This window comes from Plectropomus leopardus, chromosome 10 (assembly GCF_026936395.1).
Source record: "Plectropomus leopardus strain MGB_pleo_1.0 chromosome 10, ASM2693639v1, whole genome shotgun sequence".
In the NCBI taxonomy this organism is placed as follows: domain Eukaryota; kingdom Metazoa; phylum Chordata; class Actinopteri; order Perciformes; family Serranidae; genus Plectropomus; species Plectropomus leopardus.
Genome location: NC_142185.1, coordinates 12,346,503 through 12,370,054, shown reverse-complemented (window position 1 = coordinate 12,370,054; position 23,552 = coordinate 12,346,503). Strand labels below are relative to the sequence as shown.

The window sequence follows — 23,552 nt, the reverse complement described above, 5'->3', positions numbered from 1 at the left end:
TACCTGATACTTCTCTTTTTTTCTCCTCTGGCCTGGCAGTTCTTTGCTTCTGAATTTCATGCTAAAATTATGTTACGATTTTTCAGTATTCTATTATTTGAAATATAGCTGCTGTAAATGGGAACACCCCCCGTTTTGGGCTGAGCCCAAATATCTACAATGTCTGGCTCCGACCCTTGTTGATCACTCCTGATACTTCCTGACATTGATAAAAAAAAAAAAAAATTGAAATAGAAATTTCGGAAAGAGATAAATGCAAATTTTTCTTATTAAATGATGAAAATACACAAATATTTTTTAAGTATTGTGGGTCATTGTCAGATCACTTCATGATATAAATAATTTATGATTTGAGTGGTTAACATTACAACTGGAAATTACGAGAAGTGATATTTACGTTAACATTCCTCTCAGTTTTCCAAGGATTTGGATGCATGTCGCAGGAAAAGCCTGGTGTGACTTGACGCCTATAGGAGTGGGTGCCTCACCCTGATCAGATAAGAGTAATGGAAGCGATGAAAAGACCCCTGTCCCTGATGGCCACAGCAAAATGGATGTGCTCCCTGAGGTGTACCTCTGGTATCATCCACGCCTGTGGACACAGATTTATTGCCCATTAAAAAGCTACACTGAAATGTACCTCTTAAAATGGTGTGTTTATCCTGTTGAGAAGTACTTGTAGGAATGAAACGAGACAACTGTGAGCACCGACAGACTGGAGCTGACTCAGTGTGACAGTATGCTGTGAGCCAAGTTCAAATCAGGTTTAATGCCATAAAAACCTAAAATTGATCTTTACAATTTCATTTTAACAAAATGAACCCCTATTAAATCAAATTTTCCAAAATCGACATTAGTACTTACACTGTGCACACAGCAGTGCTCTTTTTTTCTTCTCTATTTTACAGGGGAAACTGTTAAAACATGGATGAGCAAGCAGGAAAGCAAAAAAGGGTACAATCTGCAAGGTTTACAAAAATGTAAATCAAAGCAATCTCTGACTATAAGCAATAAATATGACATCTATCTACATGTTATCGCTTAACCAACACCAAAAATAAGGAACAGTATACTTATTTATATATTTCTCTGGAAAAATTAGAAGAAATTGACAATGTTTACTCTGAAGCCATAAGTAAACACGTTTAGTTTTAGAGTTACACGTTAATACACAGCATTTCCACAAAGGAGTAGAACTAAAACATCAACATAGATCAACTCGGATTTAGTAATTTCTTTATCATACACCTCTCCTCATGTGTATAATGTGACAGGATCATTTACAGCTGATGGGGAAAGACATAAGATACAGCAAAGAAAGTAACATTGACAGAATTATTTGCCATATGATTAGTCGGTGGCACATGCCCTAGTCTAAAAACCCTGGATATACGCAATCAATTTATGACATTTTATTTGTTGATGGTTTTTTAACAGAACCTTTTAGAAGTATTAAGTGATTGCTAAGTCAAAGCACATTTCACCATTTACTACAAGACTGGATGTTATCCACTTTTACACAAAAGTCAGTCAACTTAAGCCTGCTGTACAAGTGGGAAATGTGTGACATTTTAAAATCCAGGTCCCACTTCTCATTAAAATTCCAGACAGATTTTGTACTTTTGCCTTTTTTCCCCTTTTTTTCACTCTTTTTTTTTTTGGCTTTTGGTTTCTCCACTCTCAGTCTTAGGTAAATGAAATTTCCCAGGCTAATTAAAGCCTATTAAAGACAGGTAATGTCAGGGCTGGTGGCAGGACCATGACAAAGTGCTGATAATTGTCTGCCAGACTCACTAAATCCACCTGTCCTGCAATTATCGCTCCCCCTCCTCCTCTCCTGACACATTAATCCACCGCGGGGCCGCTCGGCAGGCTGATGCCTCAAAGTGCATCCTGCAAACACAGATGTTGGATTTCAGACTAGTTTAGCACACACATGCCTTATGATGATTGCGGCAGAAAACCAACACATTTTGAGGAGCACACAAGGCAGCAGCCAGGTTATAAGTTCATGGATACCCACAATGATTTATGATTAGGCTTACTTTTGGGATTAGATGTATTGGATCAATTTATTTTGTCATGGGCATAATCAAGGCCAGTCACTATAAGAGAGATAGGAGATAAAACATATATTGTAAGGCCATATTCATTTTTCAGAACTACTTAAGACCCACTGATAATCTGAAATAATAGACACTGTCCTGTGTGTGTTCTGTTAACATGTACAAATGGATATTAGCTCTAGTTCGAAAGCAATGAACAGATCATTTTGAGTAATCAGTCAAAGTGTAGCAATGTTTCAAATATCTAATTTTATGCCCTGTTGAATAACAATTCAAATGTCTCGGTGTTGTAATTTTTATTCAAAGTCCTGTCGTATATCAGCCCATAACTGACTGTTTAAATGAGGTGAGGAAATTGACAATGTTGGCATCAATGCAGCACTGGCACAGAAGCCCACGTTGCTCCAACTGGGAGGCTCCTTGCCTATGGTCTAGCCTTGAAGACAACATCTGGACAACATGCTAATTATACCGGTGGTTAACGGGGAACATGTGCTGTTGTGATGTGGAGGAGTCACCCAGGGTTGGTAGCTATAGCTCTGAATCCCAAGTCAACCCCTAAAACCAAGTCCCTGGATACCTAACTAACTCATCTGTACGTACAAAAGTTTTTCAAATGCATCAATTCCCTCCAGAGTGTGTCCCATTATGAGTTGGACTTCCTGCAACAGGTATTAGGTATGTCGGGACGAGGAGCTTAGAGGTTGACATGATTTGATCAGACAAAAGGCTGATGCATACTAACAGCTAGATCATCCTGTGGAAGAGTAGGGTGTGTCGCTATGGTAGTTGTAGTCAGGGCATACCTTCTGCACCAGCTTATAGTCTACGCTGTAAAAGGCTATATAGATGCATATGACTTTGAAAGGTTTCGAGCACAGCCAGGACACGTGGCTCTGCGTCTGCTCCTGATAGCACACCTTGGACGGGTCGAAGTTGCACAGGGCAGTCTTCTTGTTGCGGTCCGTCTTCTCATACTCGATGCGACAGTTGAATGATTTGGTGTCTTTGGTTTCCAGCGTGGACTGCTGGGCGATCTCAAACTCCACCACCTTTGAGGGCGGCACCAGGCTGACTGAGACGTTCCCCAGGCCTGTGGAGTTGTGGCGAAAGTAAACGCTAAAAGTGCCATTCCCGTGGTCCACGATCTTCCCCGTGATTAGCAGGTTGAGCTTGATGGTCTTGATGTTGGAGTGGAAGTCCCCCCACCCAAACATCTTTTTGAACTTGCCAGTCTTGACGATGGGCCTGCGTTTAGTTCTGGCCTGTGCACCCTGAACATCTGTCTGGTTAGATAACCAGTCCCAGAAGTCCTCCATGTTCTGTAAATATGTAATTTCCCTCATGTTGCTCTTGAACCCAGGGGAGCCCCTGGCAAACAAACGCAGGGGGTTGAGGATCCGTGGACTGGCTCCTGTGGGAGAAATCTTCTGTTCGTTATCGCTGTCGCCCCACTCGATGAGCTCTGTGGCTCCTCCGTGCGCTTTCCTGCATGTGACCTTTAGAGAAAGCACAGCAAAGGTAGACAGAAAAACATTAATTGACGTATAACCTTTTTGAAGTATAATTTTCCAACACTGATGCACAGACAATAATACATACAGTGTTTCTAAAGCAGAGTTCTAATGGGCAATGATACCTTTCACAGGCCAGAAATATAACAGAAAATCCAAGAAAATTCAACCACGATTGACAACTTATCTCTGTAATTGCAGTGTAAAATTGCAACAGCAGCAGTTCAGCACAAAGAATAAAGAAAACAGTACTTCAGCACTGAAGATGGAGAGGGAAAAAAATCCCACAATGAGTATGTAGCCAACCACTTGTCACACAAGTTAAGATTTACTTTCAGAAACGCTGAACTACAGTAAAAGCACCCTTGGGTAACATTTTGTTTGGTAAACTAAAGCTTTACAACAAGTATTTCAAACAGACCCCAACACTTCAATCACACAACAGAATGAGTGTCACACAGTCTTTGGAAAAAATGACATTTTATTGAAAATTAAATAATTATATAAACAATTAAAAAAAAAAAAGCTTAGCACTGACTTTTGATTCCTTTGCAGAATCAAATATTTTAAAGGGACATTTTGTAAACTAATGCCTCTGAAACTTTAAAAACTAGCCCACCTCCACTATTTGTCATGAATCTGCCTTAGTTTTGTTTAGTTCCATAGTTTGTATTTCCTGTTTTATTTTGAAGAGTCCTGTTGTATCTGCAGTGTTTCCTCTTGTGTCTGTGCTATATTTACTTCTTCCCTTTGTTCAGTTTCCCCTACGCTTTGATCACTGTGATCACTCTGATCACTTGTGCTTCCCTGTGTCTCTGTCAGTTCATCGTCAGTGTGTCCTCTGTGTTCAGTCACTGCTTCATCAGTTTCTCCGTCTTGTTTGTCAGTTTCTGAGTTTTGGTGGCTTTGGGTTTTTGCATTTTGAAACTTTAGGTGATTTTGGACTCTAGTTGGCTTCTCTGATTCTATTTGTACGTTTTGTGGATTACTTTTCTGGTTTACCATCAGCCGCATTAAAGCTCGCTTTTTTTTTTTTAACTTAATCATACCTGCTTCTTTGTCTGCATTTGGGTCCTATAACTACACAAAACCTGACACTATTGTAATTTACTTAGTTTTAAATTTGGTTTCAACCGCAGTGCCCATTAATTTGACTGCTGTCTAGATACTGAGGCCAATGACATTAAATGTGATTACTCACTAACTCACTAACAATTAAAGCAGCATTCAACCGCTTATCAAAACAAATGTAAGCAATGCTAATAGCTATGTAAACATAGCTATTAGCATTGCTTATAAAGGCTTGAAACACAAATAATTGGTTTTACTAGTGTGTTTACAGATCATTATATCCAACATAATCTGGGTTCTTTACAAGGATGTATAACATGTGTTTGTCACTCCATAATCAGAAAATAGCCGATTGTCAACAGTTTTTTTTTTTTTTGCAAGTTTGATGTAGTTCCAGCAGTAAAGCAGAGCAAAAAGGCATTCCTAGTAATTTTATTATATAAATCACAGTGAAACTATTCTACCAAGAGATGGTAAAAATTAAGAAATACACCACTGAGTATTAGGGAATCATTTTGGCTGCAGCGATGAACCCCAGCTGGGCTCATATTTGCATAAAGCTTCTAATATTTTAGGACGACTTGTCAGATTACATGACAATGCAAATCCCCTGGACGTAACATATGAGCTGGTCTCATACCAGCGTGGCTATTCTTAAACACCCCATGCTTACAAACTTTAGCCCGTAATGGTTCCCAACAATAACACAGGCTTCTCCGGTCCTATGGTAAAGTATGTGCTGAGTGCTAATCCAGACGCAGCAATGAACTGTGATCCCTGCTTGTGCCTCAAAGCCTTTTAGCTTCAGGAGCGATTCCTGGTCCACTTCAGATAAAGCTTTAATAATTCACGGCAATAAGCTTAGCTAGTTTTATTAGTAATTAGTAGTGCTGGCTTTCCCCGGGCCCGGTTGTAGGGATCACTGAGAGAAGCAGATGTTGAAAGCACTGAGCAGCGGCTGTTTGAATTCTCACTGAGCTGCTGCGCACTACTTCCAGACTAATTATAATTTTGCTGTAAGCCTAAGTGAGGCACATGTGTACAAAGCTAATAAACTAGGTCTGTCTGCTACAATTTGTTTTGCCACATTCCTATAAAGCTTTCCATTCGACGTGTTAAAGGTTGTGCAACTACCTTATAATAAGAGCTTTTCTTTACTGCCTACGTCCCACACCGCAGTAACACCTTAATGTGGCAAGCTATGGTTATCTGGATATGTAATGTGAAATCAATGTGTCTCCCCCGGACAGTGAGCCTGACCCATCTATCAGGCCTCACAATACTTAATTAAGACAGTTGCTCCTTGTAAACATGGATGAATGAGGCAACACTGTAATAATGTCCCTCTGTGTCGCTCATCACATCCACAGTCATTTAATCAACCAATTCCAGTGGCGGTATTCCCTCTCTGACACTGCCACTTAGTAATACCTCGTGTGAGCTCAGCTGTTAATTTGATTTGACTCTTACAACATCACAATAACAGGCGATGCCGAACATAAAATTTGTGGGACTGCGGGCTCCCAACAGTAACATTTCCTCACTGCTGTGAACAAGGAGGACGTAGCACTCGTCTCCCCGCCAGCCCGAGCCGTTATATCCATTACACATTGTGTGTCATGCTGCGAAGCTTAAGAGGTGAAACCAAATTTTGTCTTTCAGTGTAAATCTCAGGTGAGCTTTGTATGGGATGATTATAATGGAAATGAGAGAGGAGTTTAAGTATGATGAGCAACTGGGGAAATTGCTTTGACAACAAGGGGATCAGCAGAGGGATATCTAATACTTATATGCCCCAAGAGAGATGAAGCACTGGGAACTTGAAAGCGTGCACTGACACATAGGCTTTGGTTGCTTTCTCTGTCTCTCTCTCTCGCCGTCTCCTTGCACACACGCAGCAGCACACACTAACACACCTCGTTCATTTAGGCGGAAGTGGTGTCTCTTAAAAACAGACTAAAGGAATGTGAGTTTTTGTACAACAAGACGCTGTGAGAAAAAAAAAAAGCAGGCAAGGTCTGATGAAGGAGAATCTACAAAAGCTTAATTAAGATTTCTTAATCGGTGCTGCTGTGCTAGAGGCGTTTCGGTGCGACTTGAAACAAGACATTATTATGATAATAACTGCAGACTTATGGAGCTGAAAACACCAGACCTCATTTCAACAGCACCAGGCAAAGTGACTAGTGGCAAAACGTCTGTCTGTGTGGTTTTAGCTTCTTCCTTTTCCTGTACATCCTAAACAAAAACACAGAGAGGCGCATGAAGCTCATGCCCCCGAGCAGAGATATTACATCTATATACCACAGCAGTCAAAGGTGTCTGTGGCTTATAAAAGAGTAGTGATGCAGCAGTAAATATAAAGGTGGGAGAACTATAAAATGCTGCCTGTAATTTGAACAGATATCCACCATGTATGAGCAAAAATCAAAAGTTTTACTTTTTTCATTCTGACACTGCTTATTTCTGATTTTTAATATTCATTATGCACACCTATTTTTCATAATTTTTGCATCAGCACTAACAGGTAGAGTATTGCTATAATTTACACTCCATAATCTCAGGAGCAGAGGTCAAACATTTCATTGCGAGTTTTTTTGTTAAAAATAATGCATGTGCCATAGACACCACATTTCTTATTCCTCTGCGAGAATTTTTGAGGTGGATATATATATTTTACACACTTAAAGTCAGATGCACTTAAAAGACTTGAAGTGAATATTTTGGGCTGAGTAAATAAGGAGTGCAAGAACACTCTGGCTACTATTCAGTGTTTTTTAATTCAGTATTAGATCAATATTAGATCAGGCCACATTTACTTAGAACAGTGTTTATATTTTCTGCAGTTTAAGTGATCACAGATATATCGAATCAGTATGTATGTCTGATAAAGAATAATAAACTGCAGTGTGGAGATGGCAAGAATATGTTTAAGGTCATGAAGAAACAGTATTAACATTACACCGTTTGGAAAGAAAAAATAATTAATCAACTTTAAACTTTCCCAGTCTTCACATTTCTTTAAGTCTTAAATAACCAGATTTAAAGATCCATATAAAACAATTATTAATATTGTGCATTTATGTTTAGAAATTAATATTGACCACTATATTATATTCATTTTTACACTAAAAATAACAGCACAGTTAGCCTAAAAAATGTAAATACTATTGAATTTATGGCACTGAATATGGAAAGTGAGACGGTTGAATAGACATAGAGTGTTTCACAAAAATGAGGCTGATAAAGGTAAATGATGAGTGAGTTTTTTTTGGAATGTCATGTCTGAGTTTAAAGAGGATTTTGTTTGGAGTCTTGTCAGAGCTCATGTGAATGGTGCTGAACCAAATATCCTTAAAAAATTAAAGCCTTTAGCATGCCATGCATTTGCCGCATTAATACATGTCAGTATAAAAGTTTGGAAAATTGGGTTTTGGAAAGTTCCTCCTCCACAAAATCCTTAACGAACACACACCTAGTGCTGCTGTCACTGGCAGGCTGTTGCTTCTTATATCAGAGGAGAAAAATAGAGAAAAAGCACATTATTTTTATTGAGGCAGAGATTTGTAAATTACTTAAACATCTCCAGCCTTTTATCTTGCTGCACAAGCAATTACTGAACCAGATCTTCTTGCCACATTCTGTAGAAGTAGACCGTTCTATGCACCTTGGTTGTGGGACTAACTGCAAAATATACTGATGTCTTTTCATTAACTGCCTTAAAGAAAACCTGGTAATGTCACATAAAATCTGACCAGTAAAGTATCTGATAGATATTTAATGATATGAGCTGCAGAGCAGTAGCATCAAATTCTGGGCCTTGTGCATAAGCAAGCTCTATGGGCCCCCTACCCTTCCTCGCTTGATCTACGTCTCTCTCATGCACCTTTAACTTTTTTTTTCCTATTGTCAATTACTTACTTTCTTTTTCCTTTCTTCATCTCTTTTCATTTTTGTAAGTCTGATTTCACTTTCTTGGGCCAAGACTTTAATGTGTACATTCATGCTCCAGTGTAGGTGCCGACTAAACCATTTTTGTGCCGTTTAAGGGTCGAGAGGACCATCAGAAAGCTTTCACTATTTAAAAAAATAAATAAAATGCATTCTTCCAACCACATACTGATCAGTTTTTATTATAGTTATGCCACTAATTATTTATTTAAATAGTGCATACAAAACCAAAATTTTCACTCCAGGCTTTTACAAGCCTGCGTATATTATTCTCCCTGCATTTCCATCAGCATGTTTTTATGCATACTACATACATACTTATGTGTCCGCAAAAACAAATATTTGCAACATTTTACATATAATGTTTTTTCTGCTATTTTTGTACATCAGTGATCTTCCTGGCTAAATAAAAGCTAGATAAAACATGCACACATCACAAAAAGAGTTCATTAATTATTTTTAAAGGCTTCGTTGATACACCGCATGAACTATTTGATTTGTGTGAATCAACACTATCCAAAGGTATTAGTGGAAGTAAAATACTAACAGTGGTCTGAGCAGCAGCGAGCCACACACTGAGTCAGGATGAATCAGCTTCGACATTCATCTGTAATGAGCATTATGGAGCTGGCTGCCTGCTTGTCCCGTGGGTAGACATATCTTTTAGAGGCCTGACATAAAGGTAATTGCCACAGTGACCAGAACTAGCCTCTAGAAAGTTATTAAGAAGCCAGTGACATCTGGCTTCTGGATCATCTGAAGAGATGCCATTAAAATGCATTTTCAGTGAGCAGCCGGCGACATTGTGCTCGGCTCTGATGGGTTCTGGGCCGCGGGCAAGGCTACAGTGTTGTTTTTAAGCCGGCGATGGAATCTCTCTCAACCTGGCATAGTTGACAATGTGGCCCCCCACTCATGATCTGGTTTTCTGTGTCTATTTTTTCTATTCTGCGTCATTCTCATTTCTTGTATCAGTCGGCTAAAATAGTCTGTTTCTGAGTTGATTTTTCTCCAGCACATAAGGTTGGGATATGCGTCTAGGGAAAATTGGTTTCAGGCATCTTCCTCACAATAAACAAAATGGGCAATTAACCTGCTCATCAGTGCAAGCAGAGCTGTTCCACTGATGCACTCCACTGTTCTTCATGGATTTATCTGTGCAAATTGACCTCACTTTGGTGGTGCAATTCATTTCTCTGCTAATTTTCTGTGTCTGAAGCTTCATTAACTTGATGCGCTTCCACGTAGTAAAAATCTGGACATCCCACGGAAATTGCACCGGCTTCACCACTGCCTACCGAAACACTTCTGCTGCAACACAACACCTGCCATATTAGAGCTGCTCAGCCGCCACTGCTAGCATTAGACCCCGGATTCACTGCAGCCTCTTGCTTTCAAGCGTCAAACATGACAAGCGGCTCCACTCGCATTAAAACCATTCTCGACCTGCAATCCCCCCCTGCCCCACGTCCTTTCCCCAGCCATCTTCCTCCTGATGTTACAGGGCATATCATTTGTAATGATTCACACCCAGAGCCGGTTCCAAGAGAGAAGGCCCTGGAGGCGCTTAGGCAGCCCAGAGCTCAGAGTCTACACGCTGCTGAAGAATAGATTGGTGCTCTGATCGCTGGAACAGCCTCACGCTCCAGAGCCATCACTTTTAATCAGAGGCCGTCCAGGGAAACACATGGCAGGTGCTTCAGCACTGTGGTGGATCGCAACAGCAAATCCACACCAGGGGCACCTTACCAATCACAGACAGCTACGGTTAGTGTGTGTGTGTGTGTGTGTGTGTGTGTGTGTGTGTGTGTGTGCATGTAGCATATCTACTCCCCTCCAGTATAATCCTTTAGGCCATTACCACCTAACCTTGTGAGAATGAGCCAGACCACAGCCTTTAATATCTTAACACTTCCACTTAAGATGTCATAGATCCAATATTGAATTTGTGGTTAAATTCATCGTCTACATACTTGAGGTAATTTGTGGTGAATATTAAGAGTGGCCAGTACTTTAAGGAGCCTATTAAGAGTGAGACTATAATGAATACATGTGGTTGTGCAATGGTCATGCCAGCTGTCAAAGTCCTTAAAACTCCTCCTGTCTGCACCTCTGTATGTTTACACCAAACCTGCTTTCTCACTGTCTTAACATTTTGCACAAGTGTTGATGGTGAGAGGAGAGGGAACAGCGGGTTTAAAGGGAAGTGATGCTGACGTTTTCATTACTATAATCCCACCAGTATCACCATCTCCGTATCTCCACAGCACATGGCCTTTATGTCTCACTGTTGACAGGTGTGCTGAAAAACCTGAAGAGCACGCATCACATCATTGTCATGACACCGAATATGCAACGAGTGTTAGCTCTATCGAGATTCGCAGGTAGAGAGGTGAGGAGGCATCCATTACCAGAGTGAGTAATAAGAACACAAGCTGTTAACATCAAACCGCGAGCAACTTCGGCACACAGCGTTTGGTTTCTTGCTTCACATTAAATGCACTCCATATTAACTGCGCCATGAAAACCATAACTACCACAATGAATGGTGTGATCAAAATCGTTCCCCCCAAAAAAAGCAATAAGCACACCGTAGCTGTGACTGCACATGTAGTGTAATGATAGTTCTGTTACGGCGGCTTTTTTATTATGGTCAGTGTTAAGAGCTACATTTTGTGCAGGAAGACAAAAGTGCAGCAGTGTTGTCAGTGATCATGAGACAAACATGAATGCCAAAAAACATGACGGCTGTCGCTCCAAGTCAAATAGAAAAACATAAACAAAGCCTTAGGGCTCTGTAAGATGTGTAACGATCTACTGCAGCCTTAACGCAAACCAAAAAATGAAGCAGGCAAATAGAAATATTAGAAATTGCCAGTGGTGAATGAAGTACCATAAAGCCATACTTCAGAAAAAGTATAATTTTCTCACAAGTTAATGACTTTGGCAGAAGTTAGAGTCACCTATTATTACTTGGATAAACTCTTAAAGTATCTGATTTTTGTTGTTCTTAAGTATCAGAAATTATTTTATGATAATAAATGTACTTATTGAAAGTAAATTATTTTTTTTTTAAAAAGAAAGAACCTTTTTTTTAAATGAAGGGTACTTTACACTTACAACAAGGTCTTTGACACAAGGTCTCTCTCCCATTCCTTCAGTCATCCACCTTTCCATCCCTTCCTTCCTACTTCTCTCCTCCCTTCCTTCACAATTTTGTAGTAAGTAATGAGGATGCTTAGGGGGAATGTATATTGAGTAAAAGTCCACATTTCATTTGGGAAATGAGTAATTGAGGAAGTAGAAGAAATATAAAAACTACAAAAATACTTAAGTACCTTAACATTGTGTTACAACACTAAAAAATTGCTCATGTGAATTAAAATTAGATTCTACAGTTTTCCACTCCTTGTTTCACTGCCTGTGTTTAAAAATGTATTGTTTTCTTAAACTAAAATAAATAAATAAATAAATAAAACTAAAATAAATAAATAAATAAATATTGCCAGATGATAACTTTTTTGTTTAAGAACCACGTCAGAAAACATTCATCTTGCAAAAGTGTTCTTGAGCCAGACACAGTATTTCTACCAGCTCCACAGCTTTCAATCAGACATATCTGACCTCTGACCTCTCTTGTGGATAAGGAAAAAAGACAATAAACGCCCTGATAGAGAGAAAGAGCTCTAACTGCTGCCAACTGCCTTCTTCAAGAAATTAGAAATATGCAGACCACTTCAGTTCTGAATGATTTTCTGTCCTTTTTTACTCTGACACAAATACAGCACAACACACTGAGCTCATAAAGTCATAATGCACGTGGTCCTTATATATTAACTATGTTTAGGAACCTGTTTTTGCGCACACACATTATCCAACTGCTCATGATGTCACTTGGAGCTGCTCACATCCTATGATTAGCATAAATTACAGCACGTAACATAACCCTCCTGTGGCTAGCATAAATCCGATGCCGATGTGAGTTATTAGTCATGTTTATAGTGTCACAATCTTCTCTTTTGCTCTCCTCTCAGCAGCTGACACTGACTGAAACCATGCCTCACCTCACCTCCTTTGAGCGTTGGTGGACTTCTATTTGTTGTGGTGTTTGCATGAGTCGCAAAGCATTTGGTATCATTAGAGAGCATTTCCCTACAGGAAGCATTACACTAAACTGCACAAATCACACACAATTAGCTCTCCTGCAGTGTGGAAGCTGCCAAGACAAAATTGTGAAAACGTGCTTTAGTTGTCCCTAACAAAGGGTACAAATTACAGGAAATTACAACACATTTAGCACCGACCATGTTTACATAATTTATTTTGGATTCTAAGGAGTGTCAGCAACAATCAAAGTATTTAAATCAACTAAGTGGCCTGTCCTTTTGTACATGTAATATAGCAACTAGTCTGAAGGTAGTTTCAAGGCTTCATGTCAACTGCATCATCTATTTTCTGTTTAATAAAATAAGTGTTTTTAACAAATCCTTGCAACAGAAATCTGTTAGACACCAAATTTCCAATTAATGCTGTAATGCAGAGTAAATTGGAGTCAATCCGGTGTCACAAGTACCAGGACATCCCTTGTGTAAACTACCCACAACTTACAAGCAACTTTACTTGAAGCAAACCAGAGTCATTATCACACTATGCTTATGTTTTTGTGTTATTACTTCAATATTAAAGTCAGATTGACTCTAAAAGTCATTGAAGTAATTCTTTATAGCACCAGTTCCCAACCTGGCTGTCCGGATCCCCATTAGGGGTCGCCAAATTTTCACACAGGGTCACAAAGTCTTCTTCATTTTAAGGGGTGTAAGATAACTTTTAAAAAATAAATACAACAGGCCTATATCCAGCATTTTATTCATTTCTCTGCAGAAAACTAGAGTTATTTTTTTTTGTTTCGACTATTATTAAAGTTACAAATTAAAAAAATGTATCAATTCCTTCAAAAAAGAAGCCTATTGAGTATAAACTAATCTCAAATACTAAATATTTACAGAGTAAATAGTATTCGTCTCAAAATTTGTCATAATCACTTATTTTACACAAATGCATTTATGCATTTATGCATTAAATATAAAATGGAATTGTTAGAAGTTTTTTCATATTTATTTGCTTAGGTAAAATTATTTTTAAAAGCTGATATTATAGAATTATTATATTGAACATGTCAATAGCTGCTTTGTTGAACTGAACTGAATCTTTTAAATTAAATTCCTAATTTGGGAGAAGTGGGACTGACTGCCCAGGGCCCCAGTGGAGAAGGGGGCCCTTGAAAAGCTTGATTGGTTTTGTTTGCAATTTTTTTATTTCTAACTAATTAGTGCCAAAACTAAATTAAAACTAGCAGAATTAATCAGTTGAAAGGCTGAACTTTTTTTATTTTTTTTTAAATAGTGGAAGTTCTCTTAGGCCCTCTAAAGTACCATGTGCCGACATGGTTTGGTTGGCCCCTGCATTATAGGTGTGTGTGTTTAAACGCAGCTAGAGCCAAGTTAGTGATTGCTATGATGTCTTTCCCCAAGAAAGGGAAATTGCAGTTCCGAAAATGAGAAGACAAAAGGAAAGGGGAAAAGAGCTAACTGTGATCAAGGTTGTAATAAATCCAATGAGCTATTTATGTATTGGTAATTCATTAAAAAAAAAAAAAAAAGATTAAGGAGGGTGCTACATCATTTTGCTCCTGTTTGCTTTGGATACAGTGCTCTCCTTGCATGAAAATCAAGAAAAATTAAAATTACCCTGCTAGTCACAACAACACGCTTCCTTTGTGAATTAACTGCGGGAGATCATTGTCATTTGATTGCTCACCTACATCGGTGGCAAGACCCGGCGGGTGAGAGTGGGATGTTAGTGAGAACATGTCAGTGTTGGTAATTTCAATGTAGCGATGATGTCAGGTGTTCAGAAAGTGTTGGCAAAGATCCCACTAGGAGAGAAGAGGGGGGAGAGAGGAGGGGCTCTGGGACAAGAGCCTCCAGGTAATCTGGATACTTGTGTTATCTCAGCACCTGCCACATGTGACAGCAGCAAAGCCCTGAACACTTCACTTTTAGGCAGGCGTTACCTTTCAACGCATCATCAGTTTCATAATCCCCTTACATGGTCAAAGCGCCAACTCCTGTGCTGGCTCCTGACACCTGCAGCACACCTCCGTGTGTCTGATAGCAGGGATTCAGGAGGATAATACCACAAAGCACGTTGGACTCAGTGTAATTATCATTCTCTTGACCAATTTTTAACACCGTCTACTTTGTACAACAATGGTAAACATGCTTGTAAAACTCTTCAGCTAATACTTGAGGAGGCAAGGCATGCTATTCTGTCATGAATGCTTCCAGTTTTTCCACTTTCATCTCAGGAAGAGGTAATCGAAATGTTTCTTTCATTGAGCTTTGTGTGTGTGTGTGTGTGTGTGTGTGTGTGTGTGTGTGCTTGTGTATGTGTGACAACTCCAATTTTGTGTTTTCTTCCCTTCAAATCCGTGCTGCAAATGATACACGGGGTGTTTTATTCAGAAATGTTTTCGCTTGATTTGCTCAAACGCACGTCCACTAAATTTGACAGAGCAAATGTTTCTGTTCTCAAAGCAGATTGCGCCTCGGCTGATTTCACAGAAGCAGCTCCCTTTGAAGAAGAAACAAGAGTAGGGAAGACGCCGTTTCCTTTCTCTCTGAGCAGCTCTGAAGACAGGTACTTCACAAGAAATATACAAAGACAGAGGGGAGCTGACAGTGCTTTGTTAGGGCTGGAAATGACAAGCTGAAAAGAAAGGCCTCAAAGCCCAGAGGCAGAGGAGGAAAATGCAAAAGTGAGAATAATCAGAAAGGGAGATTTATTGCACTTATTCTAAAGCTGTCACACCTTTCCTTTTACAGGAAAGCAACACAGTTTTAATTAAAGAGGTCAATCATTTTTCTCGAGCTGTGACATGTCGCATGATTGCCTTCACCGAAATACAGAACAGGGTGATAATTAAAACTTAACATGTCAGATTGTTTGGGTAGTGGAAAAAACTTTGTGTCTTAAGGTTTTATGTAACAATGCACATTATAATGAGTTGGGGTATTTCAAACAGTAATGGACGACTTGGACATTAACAACATTCAGTTTTTGATTTACACCTGCATCCACATCACTTTGCTTGTGCTGTATTCAGACGCCTGTAACTAGCATTTAAAATTGCTCTGATGTCTGTCAAAAACACAGGAACAGACACAATCAGCTACTTGACAAAAGATTTCCTGCAATCTGTAAAAAAAAAATAGTAAAAGTTGATAATGAAGTGATCTGAAAATTAGCTGGGGAATTATCAGCAAAAAACACTTACACTATAATTCTCTTTATTATATATTATGTTACAGAAAATAAACTATTTTAATTTTCTTTTATTGAGGTAACTTTCTTGTCTGTTTGTTTTTGCTGTTTTTTTTCCTCCTTTTTTGGCAAATTTTCATGTCTTTTTTTTGCACGTTTTTTATTCATTTCTAGCTATTTTGTTTGGCCATTTTCTGTTAAGTTGCTTGTTGGCCTCTTCCCACATTTTTAGAAAGCAATTCCTCAGATGATATTCCAACACAGACAAAACACCTGCCATATATGAAATGATCTCCGCCTTTTGTTTTGTTGCAGCATGGCAGTGAAAAGCAACGTAGACTGTAAAAGAGCTGCTAAACAGCAAAGTTTTGCTTTACTGACTGCTGGATGTCTCTGACCCTGCAGAGCGGTAATGACAACGCTATAAGGTAGCGGAGCTCCCAGATCTAACGCTGCCTCGGGCTGCACATTGCCCATAAAAATTCATAGCTGTGGACCAAGATCAAGAAACTCAAAATCATATTAAACATAATGTTTTTTGCACCAGAGCCGCCACAGTGGGTGCTCTGAGAGAGAGAGTGGCTCAGAACTTTACATCCTAACAGTTCACATCACGAGCTGGGAGGAGAGTAATTGCGCTGCTTGTAATTGTTTGACTTAAGACTTTAATGGTCCATCCAGCAGCCAGATTATGGTTATTGTCAATGCAAAGGGCAGCTGCATTACACCTATCAATCATTTGGAACTCCTTTCTTTTCATTTCAGGACCTTTATCATGGATTTATTGCCAGCACACACACAATTATGATTGATGATTGGAAAAGGAATGGGGTTGCAGGGCTCGATACAGTCAATGCAACCTGTAGTGTCTGCAAGACACATTTGAGGGATTTAACGTGCAGAAATGGCAACCTTTCCTTCACAGGTCTGACACAACATACAGGCCGAGGACTGCAAATGCCACAGACAGTATTGTTTATGAGGGATTATCTAGTCAAGCCTTCTGGCTAGAAAGATTGTGACCCCAATATGAGCACGGATACACATCAGCACCATGTAAGCCCTAAAATGATCCCTGGAAGGCAGCACATGCATACAAGGCCCCTCCACTCTGTCAATCCATGTTTAATCACTTCCACAGACATTTCAACTGCCCCTGCCTGCCGTTTTCGCTCATATTCTTCTCTCTCTCCACCCAATTTCTCTGGTGGCTTTTTGAAGACTTAAGTTCCACTCTTTTTTTTCACCCTCTCTTTCTTACAAGGCAAATCCTGGGAGAGGTTGATGTGAAGACCAGGCAGAGCAGGGATGTGAAGAATATAAACACATTTTTTTTTTTATTGTCCAGAGGGAAAGGAGGGGGGGCACATGGGGTTGGGCGGTGGGGCCTGTAAAAGAGACGAGGACCTTATCACAGCCCAGCAGCTCTGTAATTCGCCGCCATGATAAAGTGGCAGCACGGAAAACCTTACAAGGCTGGCACAATCCAAAGACGGATTAGGTTTTTCTGACATAAGCTTCCTGAAAAACTAATCAATCAGCCCATGCAGTATTATCAGAAGCGTGAGATTAAAGAGCTGCTCCTAATCCCTCCACTGTACATTTTATTACTCTTCCCAGTGTTAGTTGCCTTTAAATATACAATAAATAAATAATAAAAGCAAACCTAATTGAGCATGGGGAAGGGGAAAAGGGTTAAAGAGCCCTTAGAGAGGGAATTTATGTAGAATTTGTGTTTTGTTATGAAGACAGGGATAAAACTGTTGTCCTTGCCAGAGCCCTTTCTGACTTTGAATAGAGCCACACTGTCTCGCTCCGGCACTGCAGAGAGAAAATACAAGCAGTAAAAATCCTCTGGCAGATTTTTTTTTTTTTTTTAATAATATTAGCAAACCAAATCACATCCTTGTTCCAATGATTTTCCACTTTCATTGATGGATAAACAAATAAATAATGAAGTGGCTGCATGTTAATAAATTAATAAATAAGTGTCGAAATTACTGCCAAATCCTTTTGGGAAATAACTTGTAATCCCTTAAATCAGTGCACATCAAAGTTGCAGGGATGAACTCCAAGCATGTCGTGGATCCACAGGACAAGACATGTTCAGCTTACGAGTAACCGGCTAAGCTTTGTCTCTTTAATGTGTCACACTCTTCTGTTAAGGCGTTCGCTCCTGCCCTACTCGCTCCGACCTCGGGCAGCGTTTACGCTAACAGAGGATGTAGATATACATTTAACGCCACCGTTGATCCTCTTGGCATGGGCCACATAGGTGCTTTGTCATGACATAACGTTACCAAAGAGCTCCTACCCCGGCAATAAGATACAAAGGCGTAATAGACTTTGTCAACGTCTCCTTGCGCTTAATCCCAAGCAGCATTGAAAAACACCACTTTTCCTGCGTGCAATCTGTAGGGCAGAGGGATATGGAAGAGAGCAGGGCTCTTAAGTATGTTTATCTACATTGTTCTGCTGTCATTGCACACAGGATAACTGCAGCAGATGTCATGGGGAAGAATGGATTCTCCCAGGATGGCTTTGACCCTCTTATTTGTCCCTGGGGTATGGCACAGATGCTAGGGCCGGGGTTATATTTTCACCGTTTGATTCATGTTCTGTGTGTTTTCTGTGTGAAGGCGCAGGAGCAAAAGAATAGACGAAAAGTGTTTGTGTTTTAGTTTCTTGTTTTGGATGATGCAGCCACAGCTATGCGAGGCTAAAGGCTGCAGATACTGAACTTTAAACAATAAAAACATGTATCTTTCAGTCTAGTGGTTCCCAGCTGTTCCAGTCATGGGGTCCAGATTTCTCCAAAGTCATTAGTTCAAGGTCCAAAGGTTGGAAAGATTACCACATTTTTATTTCACCAACAACACATTGGCTTAGAGCATAAAAAATAAAACATACTGCAAAAATAAACAGACAAAGCCCTTCAAAATAAAAGTATTTTAAGTTTTTAATTTTTTTTACAAACTTATGTTCACAAGTCACTTGCGATCCATTGAGAATGGACCCGCGACCCACTTTTGGACTACGACCCACCAGTTGGGAACCACTGCTTCAGTACATCAGGGGTGTTCAGTTTTCTGAGGTGCATCCTGTGACGCTATGGGCTGAAATCAAGCATTTTTAGGAGATTAAATAATTACTTTTTTCTCCTTTTTTCTCTATTTTTCCTACTTTTTCCATGTATTTTTCTAGGTAATAGTTTTTATGATTAGTGTTTTTTTGGGGGGGGGTGATTTATGGTATATATTTGATGTGTTGAGTATATCCTTGTATAGTATTGCTTTTTGTTTTGTGTCATGGAGACATGACATGTTCTGTCCCCCATGTCTGATTATCAGAGAGCACCTGTCAGCTCTGCTCTGCACCTGGGCTCTGCTTGGCCCAATCTGATTGTTTCAACCTGAGAGTGGCTTGACACTCAATCAGGCAAATCACAATCACCTGAGAGATGACTGTGTTTGTGCTTATAAATTGCTTGCTCTGCTTGGTGGGTTTGATTTTGAAAATGCCTAACGGAGATCTCTGTCAGATCAAAATGCTGCACAATTTAAAAGTATTGGGAGCTTCTGTTTGACTCTTGCCCTTAGTTTGATTTTTTGATACAGCCCCTGCAAGTTTTTTGCATGTGCGTGCCCTATACCTTGTTTGAAACTGCAACATTATCACATGTCATCCCAATCATGGAGTCCTCATAGAAAACTATTCAAAAAAGTTTTTCTCAACTCAAGAAGTTTGGGGCATATTTCACGCTTTCAGTGAGTGCCCGTCTCGTATTTAAACATTTTCTACCCTTTGGAAGGTGGGGGAATATTGATAAGGGCCAGTATGTCCCCAGTCAGACAGTGGTGGGTCTGCTGGGAGGGAAGCCACTGAGGCATATGAAGCGAGTCTCTCCAGGGAGCCAGCCTGGCTGTCTCTCTCTCTGGAGGCAGAGCTCCCAATAGGCACAGGGCTGATTACAACAGCAGCCAGAGCAGACAGCATTTTGCCGCTGCATCTGCACAGTTCAAGGCTATCTTTAAAGAAGCCCTCTTTGAGGATGGCACAGATGTGAAGAATTTCTTCAATCACATGGCATTTTCTGTTCAGGTCTGATCACGGCAAGAGTCCCTAAAGTGAGGATGATCACGATAAAACTCACTCTTTATTCAACTGCCTATAGAAGACATCAGCAGCTATTCGAAAGAAGGAAAAGACCTTTATATTCCCCTAAAGCTTATGATCTTCCTTTGGGGAGCTTATTCCTGCCATAATAACAGAATTAGACTTCAGAAAGATTCTGTCAAGAAGCTTAAGGCGATCATTCTTGGGTAAATACTAATAATTTTACATATATTCACAGGGAATTATGATTTTATCACTTTGTATAAGTCATAAAGGAGAATGAGCGCAGGCTTTGGAAATCCTTTGGTTTTGCAGTTTTCATCTAGTTGTCATTATTTTTCAACTCTGGCCTCCATTTTAGCACGGCACAGACACCTCACGGGTGTCGAGGGTTCAACACAGAGGTCAAAGCTTCTTCACGGCTCGAAGCAAATAAATGAAAATGATGGCAAACCACAAATATTTATGCAATATAGATGAATAAATGAAAAGCAGTTACTGTTTGTAGGTTTTGTTGAGCCATAAGTGACAGAGGCAGGATTCAAAGGCCATAACATAACAAAAAAAAAAAAAAACTCACCACAAAGAAAAGAAACTAAAACCTCTGCAAGCAGACGCATCAGTAAATGCTAGTTTATATTTAGTGATGGTAAACTGATTTTTTAAAACTACATTACCCCACATATCCATTAAGAATACAGCTGAATTGTTAATTTGAATATGAGAATTATACTCACATTTATTCAGAGTGTAATGTAAGTTTTCTGTATTATTGTACAAATAACATTTTTTAATATCTAAATGTTTCCTAAGAAAAGTCACAATGCAAGTTATGAACAATGAGTTAATTTAGATGCTACTGGGGAAATTAACAGCATGTTTGCATTATGACTATTGTTAATGTCACAGTCTGTTTTGCAAAATTAAACCAAATCTAAATATTTTTAAAAAGGCTGCAGAAATTATATATCCTGGTATCCTGTATATGATTTTTTAAAAATCATTAAAATAGGGTGTTTTGGTATTTCATTAAATAAGTTCAGAACAAAATGATCCTCTGTAAGATTTACTTGTATTTTCTGCTGATGTCTATGTCAACTAAAATTTTATGCCAGGGTTTTAGTGAATTGTCATTATGTGGTGATTGATTAATCTTACATTGGATGAGCTATATGATGCAGATCTACAATAAGTGACAAATCAATAAAGTTATTTTTTTAATGATAGTCATATGATATAATATATATAACATATAATAATATAAATATATGAACCGTTGAGTGGGATAAACAAGTAAGTCAAGTCAGGCAGTCTTGTACCAACAGCATAATGAAAAATAAAATTAAAAATTAAAAATGCACACTTCTGACACATTTATACATATTCTGTCTATTCCCATTCAGTCATCTCACCTGGTGCAGGAGGAACAGAAACAGGAGTGTTTGCAGAGCTCTCATCTTCGATGACTTCTCGACTTATTCAAAACGAGCGGCGCTTAAATCCTCTCTGGAAGATTTGGAGAGGGACAGACGCGCATGCCGTTGAAACATTGCTGTAATCACCTGCGAGAAAAGTGGCAAAATTTACGATGTTAAATCACTCCGAATCCCTTTGTTCAATTTGGGAAGACCCCAAAGATTGTGCATTTGAACCTTATCTTTTAGAAGAAAATAAAAACTTTCCCTTACCGGTTTTTCAAACGTAATACCTTACTTTGTTGGGTAAGGCGGTTGCAATCATCCTTGTTCAATCCACTCTCGGGAAAGAGTCCTAAAATCCCTCAAACGTCTCCGTCTCTCTGGATGCTGAGTGAATTTTCCCTGAGCAGCTGGGACACTTGGATCTCTCTACAAACAAGGTGTTACATTCAGCAGAAACAACACTCCTCTAAGTTGCGATTCAAGCCAGACCGAAATAGCCTGACGACTATATTTTCTCCCACTTCCCGAGTAATGATTTTAATAAGATGACGATGCGCGCGGCAAAGTGAGCCCGGGTCCCAGTGACAGGACTGCAGCCAGTCACAGCAGTCCGCTCGCTGTGCGCTGCTCAGCTCTACTTGATTTCAGTGCGCAAAATCCTCCGCTGCGCGTCTGGAGACTCCAAGGTCGGCGCGCATCCGCGCAGAGAGTCAGACCAAAGATCTACCTTTTGAAGTCTCACTCTCTCCGTGCAGGAGACAAGTAAGAGGCTTGATGTCACTGTTAACAGGTTTTGTTCCGCAACATGTCCACGTTTTTAACCCTTTAGACGTGTGATAAAAAGCAAGATGCTTCTACAACTCAGTTTTCTCTGTGCTTTATTTGTTACCGATGAGAACACATTAGATTTAAAGTGAACATAACTATGGCTGCACCTTGTGAGATGTTACTGAAGGTTTGGCAGAATGCATGCACAACTTTTTAGTATTTTAAATCACACTATCAAGACTTCCAACTTGCAAACACAGTTATATCTGCAGGGCTGTTTGAATAATGCCAGTAACAAAAAAAAAACAATGGCGAGTGATCTTTATTCATTTGAGAAGTGGCTGACGCAGCAGCCCTGACCACACAGTGCACAGCTAAAGGTCAAGAGCTGTGCTGATGGCTGAACAAAGGCAATTTAACACTCTCACTGTGGAAAAGAATGGAATTTGGGGATCTGTGTGACTCTGGCGCCACCATGTGGTTACAGCCAAACACCTCACTTTACAGAGACAACTTGCAGTTCGTTTGCAGGTGAAATTGATAAGTGGTACACATTTAACAACTTCAAAACCTGGATTTACTTTTCTTGTGCTGCTTTCAGACACCTTTCCTAACTATTTAAACCACTTAACCTGAGCAAATTGGTAGCCTTTTTTTGCATTTTCAATAAAATGCAACAAAAGGCAATGAGCAACTTGGTAAGAAATGTTCCACGAATTGCAAGAAAGTAGAGATAGAAAATTATTTTAAAAGAGCTAAGGAAAAATGAAAAGCTAGGGAAAACTTTACATTTTCTTAACATATTTAAAATGGTATAATAAGTTTTAAGCACTTTGTTTAAAACTAATTTTCACATAATTTTCTTGTGCTTTTTTACTAATTTCTTACTAATTCTTGGGTCACTTGCTGTTTAATTGCACCTTGCCTTCCTCCCATGTTTTTGAAAGATATCAAGCCAATTTGCTCAGGGTTCAAGGGGTGAAACCTTCAGGTTAAATCCTGCAGTCTACACAATCTGGTTCATATTACAGAGGTTAAACACCAGGTCAGCCATTAGAAAGTATCGACAGGGTGTCAAAATTTTTCAAATCAGGCCCCTCTTAACACCAACTCCAGCACCGCCAATGGAGTATAGACCTTTGCATTGGTCCCCCTTGGCCTTAGGATCATGGTCATCGGTGAGCTTTAATGGCTGTTTTAATGGCTGCTCAAGTCAAGTGATTGAAGACTTGTGTTAGAGACAGTAAGGTAATACAGGCGAAATATAAAGGTGAGACAACGAAACACAAGAAGAGCAGTTCAGAACAAAATGTTGCTGATTG

At 39.5% G+C, this 23,552-nt stretch overlaps 1 protein-coding gene across 1 annotated transcript; it reads right to left on the bottom strand.

Moving 5' to 3' along the window:
- Positions 1-740: 740 nt before the first annotated feature.
- On the bottom strand, positions 741-22,232 carry nxph2a (neurexophilin 2a). Its single transcript, XM_088083065.1, has 3 exons — positions 21,730-22,232; positions 21,454-21,603; positions 741-3,565 (listed from the first exon to the last, which is right to left on the bottom strand). The coding sequence occupies exons 2-3, from the start codon at positions 21,496-21,498 to the stop codon at positions 2,819-2,821; spliced, it is 792 nt and encodes a 263-aa protein (XP_087939191.1). The 5' UTR covers positions 21,499-21,603; positions 21,730-22,232; the 3' UTR covers positions 741-2,818.
- Positions 22,233-23,552: the final 1,320 nt, after the last annotated feature.

What these genes read in the sequence shown, in the direction of transcription:
- nxph2a (XM_088083065.1), bottom strand. Translation starts at nt 21,498, where the DNA reads ATGAGAGCTCTGCAAACACTCCTGTTTCTGTTCCTCCTGCACCAG. An exon ending in TTCTGTTCCTCCTGCACCAG is followed by an intron (nt 3,566 to 21,453) that starts GTGAGATGACTG and finishes CTTTCTCTAAAG; the next exon opens with GTCACATGCAGGAAAGCGCA.